Source organism: Eptatretus burgeri, chromosome 2 (assembly GCF_056783735.1).
Source record: "Eptatretus burgeri isolate ZD-2024b chromosome 2, Ebu_testis_v1, whole genome shotgun sequence".
NCBI lineage: Eukaryota > Metazoa > Chordata > Myxini > Myxiniformes > Myxinidae > Eptatretus > Eptatretus burgeri.
Genome location: NC_140962.1, coordinates 114,378,107 through 114,394,937, shown reverse-complemented (window position 1 = coordinate 114,394,937; position 16,831 = coordinate 114,378,107). Strand labels below are relative to the sequence as shown.

The following is a 16,831-nucleotide window of genomic DNA, read 5'->3' as shown; positions in this document are numbered from 1 at the left end:
AGAAAGATTATGGCTGATAGGAAGCCTAAAAGTTTGAATGACTGAACTGCTTCAAGAGGATTGTTAAGAAAGTAGATAGGAGGATTTGCCAGGCAGTCCTTTTGGAGAGAGATTTGTCAGGATTGAAAGGACATATTCCAAGTGTTTGACCAGCTTGTGGTTTTGTCAAGGGCAGAAGAGATGGAAGAGACTGCAGCCTGCCTATCTGAAGGATGAGGTTTGTCATGGTTGAGTCATCAACAAATAAAGGACTTTCTGGAGAGTCAAAGATCATTGATGAAAATTAGGAAAAGGACTGGGCCCAGAACACTGCCTTGGGCACTACAGCCTTCACAGGGAGAGGAGATGAAAGGATTCCGTTGAGTGCCACACATTGGTTATGAGAGTAGAGGAGATGAAAGGATTCCGTTGAGTGCCACACATTGGTTATGAGAGTAGAGGAAGTCAGTAAGCTATGTCTGGAGAAGGCTTTGAATACCATAAGGCAGAGAGTTTGGAGAGCAAGGTGGGATCCTAGATTATATCAAAATCACGAGATATGTCGAGAAAGATGGCCCCGATCTCATGTCCAACATTGAGGGCCTCCATACATTGTTGGTAGAGTAGAGGCAGCATGTCCATGTTAGAGTTCTGTTCTTGCGTATGGCAGCTTGGCTGCCACGGTAGCTATCATTTCTTGGAAGCGCGGATGTGCCGCTGATGCTGTGCTCCTCTACCAGTACACTAATACTCATATCGCCGACCTCAGAAGGACGACAGGCTGAGTCAACCCCACCTGGTGTTAATTCAGCAGCCAATGGGGATCAAACTGAGGACCCTAAGATCTTAAGCCAGCCACCATTACCACTAAGCCAACACCAGGCTTCATGTTAGAGTGACCTGGTCTGAATCCAAATTGATGTTAACATGACTACAAATGTAGTTTGAAATAAACTTCAAAGTAGATGACAAGCGTAACTGTAACTCATTGTTTGCTCATGGAGCAGTTACAAGCAGTCACTGTGATGACCTATCCATTGGCTTTGGACATTTAATGCAGAAGGGTTTTTAATAATCTTTTTCAAGAATACTATGGAATAAACAGCAAGATGACTCACTAAGATACCCTTTTGATTCAAGATCATACTCAGTGGCTCTTGTGGTGCTAGTGATGTTTAACAAGACTTTTCTGTCATAAGGGACCTGTATTTCTGAGCATAATCGTTTCAGTCAAAGAAGTATTCTGGTGTGGGAAGGCATCACCCGAACCCCAAAAAGAACGAGGACGATTGCGATTGAAGACAACAATTTTACAGTCGCAAGATATCATGAACAAATCTAACCTGTGGTTCAGCCATTCCTCAGGAGCTAAAAGCATTTCTCTGCAGACTATGGATTATACATATCCTTCTTATGTGAGAAGATTCATGTTAAACTTTCAACAGTTTGTGCCCTCAATGGCAAACTCAACAAACCGCTCCCAGAATGGGATGAAGAAAAGGTCAAAGTGAAACTACCCTGCTGGTCTTCTTGAAACTACTCCACTGACCAAAGACCCAATCTGGATACACAAAGCACTAACTCGGTTATTAAATCAATTTCCATCGAAACATCAACGAGATGAAGATGTCAAAAGCATCACAAAAAAGGTATGCACGAGCTTTTGGAGGGTCAAAAGTAACTTCAACATAATGCATAAACAGCAAATTGGGAGCTATTTTATCAGAATACATGAAAACAGCATTTTCTTCATTCATTGAACAAACATCAATGCAAGTGCAAAGAATATATTTTATGTGTGAATACGAGTTCATTGAACACCTTAACCCAAGTAGTCTTGAGAAAAAGGACATGGAAAGGGCATTTTAAACTGTTGCTTTAAATTTTGCATTAAACAAACAGTGCTTGGTGCAGCCATATTTGTCTGAATGCCGAATATCACAGTTACTCTGGGCCCTCGGAGCATGAGAAAATAAATGTCAATACTTGATCCAAGTACTGCTAATCTGGAGGTTTTTGAAAATGCAAAGAAGGTAAGTTGTGTTCTACAGTATTGAAGTATATAATTAAATTGAAATAAACTAGTACGTGCCCGTATGTCATCCGCGTACGTACGTGGCCGTATGTGCAAACCCAAAAAAAAAAAACAACAACAAAAAATCTTTCAAATAACCATACAGGTCGTTCCTTCGCTCTCGTAAACGACGACTGGATTGGGGCATTGTGTTTATCTATAAATGCGCATAAGAAATTATTATAATAGTGTCATCACTATCCGGAAGTCCGTACGTTGTAACCCGTAATGGGGAACGCGGCTGAGGATCTCTTCCCCAATGGCCACACCCACGCAGCAACGTGTCCTGTGATTGGTAACGAAATGGCGCATCAGCCACGCCTACGCAGCACGTGTCCTGTCATTGGTTGGTAATTAAATGGCCATAACTTGGGAAGCACTTGTCCGATTAATATCAAACCTTGAAAAGGCACATCCACAGGTCCCCAGCAATATACCTGGAAAGTTTCAATTAGACGGGACCAGTGGTTGTTGAGAAACACCGGTCACAGACACAGACACACATTGCTGGAATTATAGATAGATTAAAGATTTTAAAGGTTGAAGAAGAAGAACAACAAATTTCGGAAGTTTCGAAGTTTCGGAACAAATTTCGAAGCCATCGATGCACCGTCTTTTACACCACGTTATTTAACACGTTAAATTAGTTATTCATGCCTGTTGTTTGCGTCCTCTACGACATCCCTAAAAACAGTACGTTTGTTGTTTGGAATGATTTTCAAGTTTGTTTTTCTTCTTGTTCGTTCGTATGGTAGGTCACATAATTGGCTAAGGGCATGGCTGTGCTGCTGAAAAAATTCACTATTCAGGTTAGAGCAAGAATTTGGCCAGCAACCTACTCTTCGCAAATGACACCATGGGATTTTTAACGTCCACCAACTAATGCCGACAGACGGGACGCCAATTTAGCGTCCATCCAAGAGACGGCACACACATTGTTGAATCGCCGTCTGTGAAACCCCGGTGTGATGGTTTATAGCTGGGTCAGGATTCAAACCCAGGCAAGACAGCTGAGAGGCAAGTGTGCGCATCACTCGGCCATCCTGTCAGCCCTTTGTTTGATTGTCAGATCGGGAGACAGACTAAAAAAAATTACCTTACTCCCTTCTCTGTGCACAAGCATGCTTAGGATGAGATTTCATACAATTTGCCAATTTCAAAGCCAAAGTACTGCTAAACTGCAGATTTGTGTTCCAATTCATGTTCTCATTTGTGTTCTACAGTGTTCAAAATATGAAATTCAATTGAAGTGAAGTAGTCTCTCGATCATAGACTGACATTTGTAGACAGACGGACAAAGTGAACTAATTGCTTAAAACCCCCTTTTCGCTTTGTTTGTGTGTGCGTGGGGCAACAATTTTACTTTTGCATCAAACTGTTTTGGATTTCTGGAATTGGCATTATCAAAACAATTGGTGTGCATTAGCCAAGTCATCGACAAAGTTCCTAATTAAAAGTCCGCGTTTGTTGGTTTACTTATTTTACCGGTCAATAAAAGATGCAACAATAATTACTTTGTTCCACAAAACTCCTTTTGAAAGAATGCTTGCCCCAAATACCTCCCCCACCCACACACCTCATCCCATCCCATATATTCCATCCATCCATCCATTGGGACCATACTCTGTGCAGAGCATTGGTGCTGCCTCAGCAGTCTCCTGGGCTACTGGACACAACCTGGTATTAATTCAACAGCCAAGCAGGATTTGAACTCAAGATCAAAGATCCCAAGCCCACCACCCTAACCATTAAGCCAACACCAGGCATATCCCATATATTGCCAAACCATTAAATCAAGAAACAGAAAAAAACACATCTGAAAATAACCAATCAAATTATTTTTAGGGTGAAACATTGTTATAGTTATATTATTAGGACAGTCAAATGGCATGAGTTTATTTAATTTATGAAGCCGAGATTTTTAAATAAGGTACAAAAACATTCATGTCTTCTCATAGGAATTTCACAATATAAACAAACATTTTAACTACGCCCTTTAATAATATTTTGAGCTTGAACTACAGGGCTGAAAAGAGTTAGGGGAATCTGGCCTCCTGAACAGCAAAGCATGAGTGTGTACAAGTTGATTAGTGGTATGGTGAGACAGATTCACTGCTCAAAATGAGTCCATCGTGCACAACACACAGATGCATTAGCATGAAGAAAACAGTGATGAAAAAAAGAAAGAAAGAAAGAAAGAAAGAAAGAAGCAACAAAACATAATTACCACAGCACCAAACTCATCCTATAAAACAAGGAGAAAAAAAAAAGGAAATCAATGTGAGAATTGACTTTGAAACATAAAACTATAAAGATTTCAAAGCAAGTGGCCACACGTTACATTTACATTCTGCCTGAGTAACAATAACTTTGGTATACGTTTTGAAAGGATTACTTTTGCCCTCGGTGAGGTTCAAACACCCTCTGCTGGATGACATTGAGGCCAATGTCGTTGAATGGATAAAATCCATAATGGCAAGTGAAAGTTGCTTCTGTATTAATTTGCCTTCGATTGAGAAATCAAAATAAAGTGGAAATATTTCACCATCAAGGATACTCGAGTAATGATCACAACAACATTAAAGCCTCTCAAAAACTTAAAGATAGTGACACGTAGTGATAGATGGGTCGTTCGGAGTTCAGGACAACAATATCTTGAAGGTCGCCACAAATTTCAGAGGACTTAGAATATTGCTGGACAGTAACGAGTATCGTCTGATGGCTTGCAATAAATTTACACCAGAAATTAAACTTTCAGGATCTATTTTCCAATGGCAAAAATGACTGTCGAGAAGTTAGCAAGCTTTTTACTTTTAGCCGGCAAAATTTCAGCTGCCCTGTCGGGACACTTTTGGGGAGGGATTGGAGGGGTGGGGATGGGGAGTGCTGCCCAACAGGGTCACAATTTGTACCTGAGAAACATGATCCCATCATTTTAAAAACAAGGAGCTGATACTTGAGGTCCCCTGCCTTTTGGGTGGTATGAGGAATAGATCTGTGTAATATGAAAGGTAAATATTGAACGTTTTTGAAATATCACATACACAAGCCAAGTTACCGAGAAGGTTGCCTTGGCAAACTAATTCAGCCAACCACTGCTGTGGTCTATGTACACAAAAGTACAAGGACAGATGATCGGTCAGTCGGAGCTCATTTTAAATGTCCCCCTTTTCTGACCTTGTCAGAGGGTTGGGGGACAAAAAAAAACTCAAAACATTATGACAAACAAGCGTGCAAGAAAGTACATTATTAAAAACATTATGGAGATCTTTGAAAATTTTGCATTCTGGAAAAGGTTTCATGCCTTTATACATATCCACTTCTCGGCAGGGGGCCAAAATTTCTAACATGCATCAAAAAAATGAGTTTTGTTGAACATTTCAAAATGCAACTTGAAAACAATTTTTTATTTGTATGTTTTGCAATTCCAATGAAAAGGGATAGCAACTTTTGCCATATTACATTAATGAGTGGCATAACACCTAATCTCCAGATTCATCGCAAGTCATCCTCAACCGTATAGTCAGGCTTATTGTCCAGCTGGCAATATTCAGTCACTGCAGCCACACAAATCTGTACATAATAGGCCTGACTTCGTGCAAGAATATTTTTCTGTGTTGCATTGAGTTTTGTTGCACCCTCAGAGAATATTCTGCAGGAAACTCACAGGAGGAGGAGGAGGGAGGGGGGGGGCAGCGTCATCCACTAAAGCACAAGATTTTCATTGTCAATTTTCCAATTGTGACCAATGGAACTTGGGGAAGACAGATGGTTGGAAACACCAGCAACAAACGCACACTGCTACACTCATATGATGTGTTGCTTGAAACCATCTTTCGTCAGCGGAATAACTTCATTGACCTTGCATTTGAGAAGGAGACTTCATTATTGGGACCTGGCTTCATTAGTGGTTCCAATTACTCTGTCCATACAAAGCACAAACTCATTCAGTCAGAGACTTTGTCAGGAGGGTTCCAGATTCAAAACGTTAAAAAATAATAATAAAATAAAAAACATCTGGCGAGCACTTCCGCATTGCAGCACAAGTCATAATGCCTTGATTTTTAACTTAACCTTGAATGCAGCAAAGCTACAACAACCTATGAAGGCGTGCATTCCTCAAAATTTCTACAGTGCATACAAACGGGAAATAGTATCAATGTCTCTATAACTTCTGTAACAAGTTTTATTAACCTGCATCAGTCTTTGGGTGAAATCGTTTCAATGTCATGAAGTTCAAGTGGATGGTTTTATAAATGCAAGTTTGAAACATTTCATTTTGAGGAAGACTGAGATCAAAACAGAAAATTATCCCACGTCAACAATACCACACTGTAAACAACATATCCCCAATCCAACTACACTTCAATGGCCATGACATTTAAAATTTAGCACAGCAAAATAAAAATACAAACAAGAAAAAGAGCAATCAGAGATTGTAGACCCTCACCAGGACTTGTTTTGTGTGGTGTATTTTGTGTGGTGTTTGTGTACAGTACTGGTGTGTTACAGAATTAATAAGAGACATAATTCAAACTGTCACTTTATAACTGCTGGCAGTGATGACCGGGTACCAAGACGTCCCACTTTGATGCAACGCCGCTTTGACTGGACACCTGACCCAGACCCATGGCGTTTATTATTATCCAATTGAATTTAGAATGGGATTAAAATAAATTAAATTCAAATCAATTGGATGACCAAATAGGTACAGTCCTGCATTGGAGTCATCAGAAGGAACCCGAACAAGAAAAAAGCAAAGATGAAATAATCAGGAGGAACCTGGATAGGATTCACATTTCAGCTGCTACTCCTCTTCCCTCAAACCCATCCAAGAACAGCTCAGTGAGCATTTTTCAAAAAAAAAAAAAATCAAAAAGAATCCACATTCAAAAAATTAAATAATTCTGGCTGCTACAGAGCTAGACCAAGTGGTCGATCAGATGTAAATTAAAAAAAAACATATTCCCCCATCACTACTACATCATAATTGTGATGTCGATTGACGAAGCAGTTCAAGAGAAATAATTTTTTTTAAAGAGTTTTGCTGAATCCAATATGGCTGCCAAATCATGTGACTGGTGACATCAAATTTTTTTCTGTGGGCCAATTTATCCCTTGATGACCCTCAAAAATTTTCATACTGATCGGATGGAATGTTCTACATATGCAATGACATTATAATGAAGGCACCAATGACGTCATTGAAAAAAAAAATCATATTCCTCATGAGGAGTACTTGCCATGTGCCAAGTTTCAAATTATTTTGGGGTGCGGTTTCAGAGATACAGAGGTCCAAAGTTTTTCCAACATGGCTGCCACACCACATGACCTATAACCTCATAATTCTGTCTCAATCCAACAAGCGGTTGCGGAGAAAAACACTAAAGTTCTGTGCGGGCAAACAAACAGACAAGAAAAAGACGTCGTGCAAAGCACGACTGGCAGAATCCATAAAACAAATTTGACCTCAAAAAATAATTGGTGGTTGAATTCAATGACCAAATATGCAACTCCTCTTCAAATTTCAAGTCAATGGGATGAAAACTGAGGATTTTAGAAATACCACCTATAGATGTTGTTGACCTTTTGGACTATGTTGACCTCAAAAAATAATTGGCTAGTTGAATTCAGTGACCTGTAATATAAATCCTCTTCAAATTTCAAGTCAATCAGATGAAAATTGAGGATTTTAAAAATCTCACCTAAGTTGTTGACCTTTGGCCTATGTTGACCTTTTGACCTCAAAAACAATAGGCTTCTTCCTTATGACAAACTCTACCATATGGTGAAGCTTTGTGAAGATCAATTTAAAATTGCGACCTGCAGGCGATTGACAGATAGACAGACAGGTAGAGAACAACGAAAATCGACTGACCAATATACTTGAAAAATGTTCGATTTTGCAAGTAACAAACAGACAAGCCCAAATGCAATGCCCTCTCTTCTGGTAAGGGTAACAAAGAAGAAGATACGTCATGAAAAATGAAAACATTATTAAATTGTAAACCAAGCACTCACCCCTGCATTGTAGAACTTCGTTTTAACCTCCAAAGGTTTGAGGACCTACACAAGACATTTTTACAAACATGGCACCTGTACATTAAAGTAATTTGCCAATGCAGTTATGAAAGCAAACAATGAAGAGACATTAGTACGGAGTGACGAAAATAATAATAAAAGTATGAATTTTTTAAAAAATGAATTTGTTATTTTAGTATATTCATAATTTTGTAAGTGTCTGTTATTAGAAATTGTAAATGTAAAAAAAAAAAAAAAAAAAAAAAAAAAAAAAAAAAAAGGTTATGAAATTGACCATTCATGTGAAACCACTTTACACTTTTCATCACATCCACTTTGATATTTGAATTGAAAAAGCATTTTTCTCTCCACTGATGCAAAGCCACAGATTTCAGAATCTGGCCCACCAAAATGAAACAAACAATGGTGTGCTCAAGTATAGGAAATCAACGGGAAAGAAACCTGAAATTTGAAGAACTTCCGGAAATACATCTTTTCACCAGTCTGTGTCGTGTAACTCACAGCACACACCAAACTGCCAAAGAGTGGAAATCCATAATTGGAGATAAACAATATAGACACCAAAACAAGGAAACCTCTAACTAGTCACAACATATTCTAAAAAAACCAATGCATACTGAGGTTGTACTTACCGAGACGAGGAGGAGGAGGAGGAGGAGGAGGAGGAGGAGGAGGAGGTGGTCTTATGGAGTTTAACCGAGTACACAGAACAACATCGTGTGTAGGACGAACTAAGTATGTGAAATGCTCAGACTATTGGATGACATTTGTACAAGAGCAAGAAAACAGACCAGAAAAGGGATCCTTAATCCAATTAGCAACAAACTTCCAAAAACAGGTGCAAATGATGGATACTAGACAGGAAAACAAAACAGAAACAAACACAGCCCCAATTTTATCTTATCTTTTCCCTTGTCTGTCTCTGTATCCGTGTATCTGTCTGTATCCGTGTGGAGGCATCTCAAAATTAGCTCAAGTTTACCCCACGTCAAACCTCATGCTTTGATTTATTTTTATTATTTCGCTTTTATTTATCTCCATTAAACCCTATTAATTAAGATTGCTCATGTCTGTTTATTCGTTGTGGGTTCAAGTATAAACAGGTGTGCCTCCATCTGCTATGCATCTTTTCCTCCCGCCATCCCGCACGCGCTATAATCTCCAAGGATCATGCGTTCGCCTTCAAAGTAGAACCATTCGGCTATCCGTCCAGGTCGGTCTTAACTGGCGTGGACACGACACTATCAAGAGAAAGCAATTTTGTACTGATCAGATAAACCTTTGTCAGTTATGGTGAAAAAAAAATGTTAAAATGTCTATAATTAGGTCATGACCTTAAAAATTAGGTGAACATAAAAAAAATTGTCAACCCCACATACTTTCCATTTACATTATTGATGCAAAATTTAATTCCAAAAGTCCCAGCAGGATCTGAGATATAGCTCAGAAATTTTGGAAATTGGGATTGCAGGAAAAACTAGAATGGTATTCAGTAGAACGCATACCTTCAACAGGCTGAACAGTTTATGTTTTGTATCCCACCAACAGGCTGGATCTGGATACAGACCTCCAAAATCAAATTGGCTTGTTCATATTACCAAACCAACTCATCCAAATTTCGTCTGAATCCACCCACAACCTTTTGAGGAATCGCGTTATATGTTGTTTTTAGCCCAATCACTCAATGGTGAAGAATCACTTTAAAAATTCTTGGATCTAGATCTTCACCATTATTGAATCAATTCTTCATCACACACCCATCCTGTCCACCAATTTTCATCCAGATATGTCCACAACCTTTTGAGATATCCTGTTATATATGTTGTTTTTGGCCCCGGACTCTCAATGGTGAAGAATCACTTTAAAGATGAAATAATTCTTGTATCCAGATCCAGATCTTCACCAAAATCAAATCAATTTGTCCTCGTCACACACCCAACATGTCCACTAAGTTGTATCTGAATCCATCCACAATTTTTTGAGATATCCTGCACACAAACAAACATAAAGGCAGACAGAGGGGGTGAAAACAACCTCCTTCCACCTTCGGTGGTGGAGATAACTGGAGAGTTAATAGGACACCTTACTCCACACAGTCTTGAGAAAAAAGAAATGAGAAGGGTCCTTTCAACTCTTGCTTTGAGTTTCCGAGTGCAATCTATATTAGTTGACCGAGTCGTAACTATTACCCCGGTACTTAAAAATTTTTGGTCCCATAGAGATTGAAATGTAGGTGCCACTGTGGATCTAACACGATATGTATCCTGCACATTGCTAAAATGTATAAATCCATTTTCTTCTATCTGTACAATATTTCCCAAATGCATTCATAGTTAAATCACAGGATGAGTGAAACTTTGGTTCATTCTCTCATAAGTCACCCTCGGATTACTGCAACTCACTGTTAACAGGTTTGTCTGCTTTTCTCTCAAGCACGCACAACTCTTTAAGAACATGACCGCCAGGCGCATAGTCCAAGCTCGCAAATTTGAACATAATCACTCCAATACTCAAAACACCTCATTGGCTTCCAGTACACAAACACACAGATTATGCATCTTTCTGCAATTTAAAGTTTACACAAGCCTCATCAATTGAGATTTTCAAATCTCTCGTGAAATATTTTCTACAGTGTGTGTGTATGTGTATGTGCGTGTGCGTATATATATATATATATATATATATATATATATATATATATATATATATATATATATATATATATATATATATATATATGTGTGTGTATGTGTGAGTGTGTGAGTGTGTGCATGTGTACGTGCGTGTGTATGTATGTGTATGTGAGCAGGGTGAATATACTGATTCTGGCTCACTTTTCCCCATGTAAATGAATGGGGGATTTTCAGTGATTCATTTTTTCCCCTAAAAAGTAAACCCCCTTTTTATCCCAAGGTATATTTATTTGTCTCCCCTTTTAACCTTGTATTGGGACACTTTTTTTTCAAATAACCAATGCAATAAGATAAAGATTTGTTCAAGTCGTAAAGTAGTAATGTGATTTGTTAAAGGTGATTCTAAAGAAATATCTGAAACATGTAAGCCGAGGGACACTCTTTTTCAAATAACCAATGCATATGGTTTTGCTCACTCATTGAACCGATAAAGATTTGTTCATTCTCAAATTCCTTCAATAGTTTAATTTTCTTTGCACAATAATCCCCATCTAAAATATTTAAAAACAAAACATTTGAATCTTTATATTTTTTAAGATATCCCTTTTGTGCCATTACGAAATGATAAACTTCTCTTAAGGCTCTTGTTTGACCACCTCCTGAGCCACAGGTTATTTTTTGTTAAGCCCCGCCCACTTTCATGAGGTATTTTCATAAGCCACGCCCACTTTTTTCGATGGTCCGCCCACTTTTTATGAGGTATTTTTGTAAGCCCCGCCCACTTTTGCTAAGCCCCGCCTACTTTTACATCATTTCCAGTTCATCTCTGACTCAAAGAAATCACTAAAAAATTCTGGAATGTTATGGTTTTGAAAAATTTCCCAACGAAGGCTTGCCTGGGCTTGCCCAGGGAATTTCCAAAGGAAACCGCACCCACCAGTCTTTCCCTATAAAAGCCTCAAGCCCAGGCTCCATTTTAAACATTTTTTTGCTGGCAATGGTGTGCTGTGTGCTTGCCTGGAACTCTACTACTTGTATGGAACTAAACCTTCAAGTTGATGAACTGGATTCAAACCTCTTATCCATTGAGGTAAGATTTTATTTCCCTATTTTCAGTTTGATTTAAGCATCGACTCATTTAATAATTAAATAACTTAATTAATACATTATTATTTTCTCTCAATTGTATCTGAAAATACCGATTTTGCCACAACTTTGGGCGAAATTGTTGGCTTGGTTGAAGACCTTGTGAGCGACCAAGACCCACAGAACGAGCTAGGTCTTGAGTGGGATGACTTTGGGGCTCCTTGGAGATCGACGACTTGTAAGGAACTAAACCTTCAAGTTGATGAACTGGATTCAAACCTCTTATCTGTTGAGGTAAGATTTTATTTTCCTATTTTCAAAGTTTGATTGAAGCATACTCATTTAATAATTAAATCACTTAATTAATACATTATTATTTTCTATCACAGGAAATTGTATCTGAAATACGAAATGAAAATACTGCTTTTGCTACAACTTGGGGCGAAATTGTTGGCTTGGTTGAAGACCTTATGAGTGACCAAGACCCACAGAACGAGTTCGTCCTTGATGACCCAACCAAAGAGTTATACCTTGGAGACCAGCAAAGTCCTGAAAAAGAGCTTTGCAACAATAGTACTCATTGTGAGTTATCAAGACAATACCCCCTGAACAAGTTATACCTTGATGAGCCAGAATACAAGTTTTACCTTGGAGACTCACAAATTTCAGACATTTTGAAAAATGGAGTTTTCCTTGATGATCCACAGTTATACTATGCGAGATCTATCACTGAAACCCATAAAAATTGGAAAAATGGAGATTTCCTTGATGATCCACAGTTATACTATGTGAGATCTATCACTGAAACCCATCAAAATTGGAAAAAAAATGGAGATTTCCTTGATGATCCACAGTTATACTATGTGAGATCTATCACTGAAACCCATAAAAATTGGAAAAATGGAGTTTTCCTTGATGATCCACAGTTATACTATGTGAGATCTATCACTGAAACCCACTATATTTCTGGAAATTGTGATTCTACCTTGGAGTCTTGGATAGATGGTTATATTTTTGGAGACTTGAAATGTGGGTTCTGGCTTGATAATTCACAATGTGATATGCATCTTGGAAACTCAACAGGAATGTGGTTATACCTTGGAGACTTGGAAAGTTGGGTTTATTTTGGAGATTTGAAATGCCACCACTCTTTGGGATCGAAACCTATCAAGAAAGTTCTTACTCCCCCTTTATAAGTCATCAAACCTGAAAACCTTCAAAGACAGAATTGGAAGAAGAGTAAAAAACATAAAAAAAAAAAAATATATATATATATATATATATTGTTAGTTCTGGGAAGAAAGTGCCGACTTACTCCCCCTATCTACATCATCAAACCTGAAAGCCTGAAAAGACAGAATTGGAAGAAGAGAAAAAAAAACGAAAAAAATATATATAGGTGGAAATCTCATTTTGAAAAAGACATTGTGTTGGGCGAAGGTTGGGGGGTTGGGGTTGAGATTTTGAATGTGAGTGTTGGGGTTAAGATTTTGAATGTGAGGGTTGGGACACACACACACACACACACACACACACACACACACACACACACCCACACACACACACACACACACACACACACACACACACACACACACACACACACACACACACACACACACACACACACACACACACACACACACACACACACACACGTTAAGCCTTGACTATTCAGTTGAGGATTCTGTGTTTGGGGTTCACAGATCTAAGAACGTCCCCCTTCAAACACATTATATACTGTTATACACCTCGGACTTGGCCCTCGAGTGTCCACAACGGTGTATAGTAGGAGGGAGTGAAGCGCCAACCCATTGCTCCCATTGCACACACACACCAACAAACAAAAGTTAAGCCTTGACTATTCAGTTGAGGATTCTGTTTTTAGGGGTTCACAAATCTAAGAACGTCCCCCTTCACACACATTATATACTGTTATACACCTCGGACTTGGCCCTCGAGTGTCCACAACGGTGTATAGTAGGAGGGAGTGAAGCGCCAACCCATTGCTCCCATGGGTATTATCTGCTTAGTTTTGTCTTTTGTAATTCCTGTGAATAAAATGAACCTAAAATATCTTCCCCTTCTAAATCATATATCTTGTAAGTCCAAGGAACCGTATCTATTACATAAACAATTTTAAAAAGATCGTTCGTCCATCGTTTAATATAACCTTTTTCAAAATGAGATTTCCACCTATATATTCTTACGATATCACCAACTTTGAACTTAGGTTTTCTGATATTAATCTCTTTTTCATATTTTAATTTTGTAAATGTTTCTGATGGTTTCATGTTCGTTGACATGTGAATCGTGCCATTATACTTATCCACAATATCCTGAATAAAAGATGACCATTGTTGTGAACAGAGTTCTGTGAATTTTTTACATAGTCTCTCTTTTAAGGTACGATTAAAAGGTTCAACAAGAACGGCCTTCCCTTCATTAAAGGTCCTGTATAATGTAATTGTTATTTTTTCGAAAATTCATAAATGTCTTGTTATAAAACTCTCTACCCTCATCAGTCCACAATTTTTTAGGTTTTCTCTTACTTTTATTAAATATCTGTTGAAAGGCTAACATAAGAGTATTACCTGTTTTGTTTTTTAAAAGGGACAACCCATGCGTATCTACTCCTCAAATCAATAACGGTTAAAACATACTTGTACCGCTTATCATTATTGAGTTCAATCAAATCAGCGGACCAGATATAATCAACCTTCCTTCTACGAAACTTTGTGAATATTGGTTTATGTAATTCATCAGCTAATTGCTCTTCAGTCTTAATGACATCATTAGAGCCTATAAGTTTTTGAATTTCCAAGTCCAAGTTTCAATTTAGCACTGATCATCTTCTTCACGATGAACCGATCAACTTTTTCTCTCAAGGTTGGATTTTGTATCAGACAAATTATACAACATTTCTCTATCGGCTTCATGCTTTTCTTCCAAAGTTGTGGTATTCCCATAATCAATATCGTGTCTCATGCACACTTCATCAACTCTATTGATGGTTTTATCCATGATTTAGGATTGTCTGTCTCATCTAATCTTTTATCCAAGTTTGTGCCTGGACCACAGAAAGAATACCCTGGTAGATGTAATTCCCCTGGTATTCCAGTAGTTGTAAATTTACTTCCTGATAAAAACTTTTGTACATCTCCTCCGAGTTTGTGTTTGGAGATATTGATTTTTTTTTTTGAACCACACACCGAACATATACCTTTTTGTATAACCCTGTTATTTTTACTTTTCATATATGAAATATTTTTAGTATTAGTTTTCTTTTTACATTTGAGACAATAACTCATTTATTTATGAGAAAAATTCCTGCAGAGTGCAAAAACCTTTTTAGTTTCCAACATGCACATTTGAATCTTAATTTTTAAAACATAAAGAATCCTTAGAAATGCCTTCACTCTCTCTTCCATTTATTTAAGAAAAAAATGAAAAACTTGAATTAAAATGAATATCTTGTCAATGTCAATAGTCTTGTCGATAGTATTGCAAATAGACTTGTCAATTCTTTGTTTTCCTCCACGGTGGGTTGAGTTATTTTCTGTAATGCCACCAATCTTTTTTTAATCTCACCGGTTTCCATATTTTGATATTTATTTAGTCTCACTCTTTCCTCCCTCTCCTCCCTCTCCTTCTCCTCTTTCTTCTCCTCTTCAACTCCTTCCTTGTCCCTTGCTATCCTTGAATCACTTACACCCCATATAATATCATACATATATTCATCAGGATTTCTTGTTATTCCTGTATCCAAAATAATTTTTTTAACAACAGGAAACCAATAAAATTTCTTTTGAATTTCTAAAAGAGCCTTACCTTTTCTTAACTTTATCATTTTTTCATTATTTAACATTCTAATTAAATCTAAAGTTGTCGGTTTATCAACATCAGCATAATGCCAATCTTTTATTGAAAATACCTCATTCTTATGTTGTAGAACATATTTATTAAAATACCGAATACCCTTTTCTTGAAGGTATACTTGGACACAGAAATGATAATTTTCTTGAAGCCTTCTTGCTGTCATTTGAATTAGAAATATATGTTAGAATAATATTGGCATGAAACACCTCCCCATCTTCCCATAGTGAAATCATTTTGTATTTCCTTACTTATTATATATAATCCTGTTTTTTCTGTTTTCATGATATAAACTATGGCAAAACCATTATTATATTTACCCTTATTAAATTATTTTATTTGTTGTTTACTCATCGTGGCTCCTAAAAAAACTCATTCTCTATACCAAGTGGATAATATTCTTCCTTACGAGACTGATTTAATTGTTCCAGGTCTTCTAGGTCAATTTTAAATGACCAATTATACCCTAAATCATTCATATCATACCCCCATTGACCATTTCTCATACAAACGATACGCCCTTCTTTATAAAAATTTATTTTAATTCGAACTGTGAATTCTGTATGACCTGGAGATAAAATCAACACTTCTGTATCTTTGGAATACACAGCCGTTTTGTTTAAGGATATATATTGTGATAAATGGCTTAATCTCACCAAGTCATTCGCGTCAGTCGGGCTTGGATAATTTTTTAATTTATAAGCATTTTTCATATTAATATTTTTGATTATATTATATTTATGTCGTTCAGCCTGTGCCTTTGTGTAAAAATTTGATAAATCAATATCCAGTTCTTGAGATACACCAAAGATAGAACCATCTTTACCAACATAAGTCATTTATATTGGATTAAAAATAATGTCATAAAATTTTTTATTTTTGTTGAGTTGAAATAACACATATAGACATAATTGACCACAACACTTGGAATTTAATTCTTGGACTTGAAATGTTTGATAAACACCATTCTGTAAGAATTTTATGACTTCAACAGGTGGTGGAAGACCAAAACTATCAAAATAATATTTGTCTTGACGATTAAAAATACAAACCCAATGAGAACTGTTCCCATTATTATCTTCAAAGTTCATAATAATATTCTTTGTATGTTCAGGCACATTTGTTAATTTATCTCTCATAC

At 37.3% G+C, this 16,831-nt stretch overlaps 1 protein-coding gene across 9 annotated transcripts in view; it reads right to left on the bottom strand.

Moving 5' to 3' along the window:
• TRAPPC13 (trafficking protein particle complex subunit 13) overlaps window positions 1-16,831 on the bottom strand; it is a 95,633-nt gene that overhangs the window by 32,537 nt on the left and 46,265 nt on the right. For 5 of the 9 annotated variants that reach the window (XM_085870820.1, XM_085870818.1, XM_085870823.1 and 2 more), the window contains 4 exons: window positions 8,537-8,609; window positions 8,075-8,119; window positions 4,281-4,298; window positions 3,630-3,716 (listed from right to left, as the gene is read on the bottom strand). In XM_085870820.1, coding sequence (XP_085726946.1) covers window positions 3,630-3,716; window positions 4,281-4,298; window positions 8,075-8,119; window positions 8,537-8,609 — 223 coding nt within the window. The remainder of the gene's footprint in view (window positions 1-3,629; window positions 3,717-4,280; window positions 4,299-8,074; window positions 8,120-8,536; window positions 8,610-16,831) is intronic. The other 4 variants (XM_085870821.1, XM_085870825.1, XM_085870822.1 and 1 more) reach the window with 2 other exon arrangements.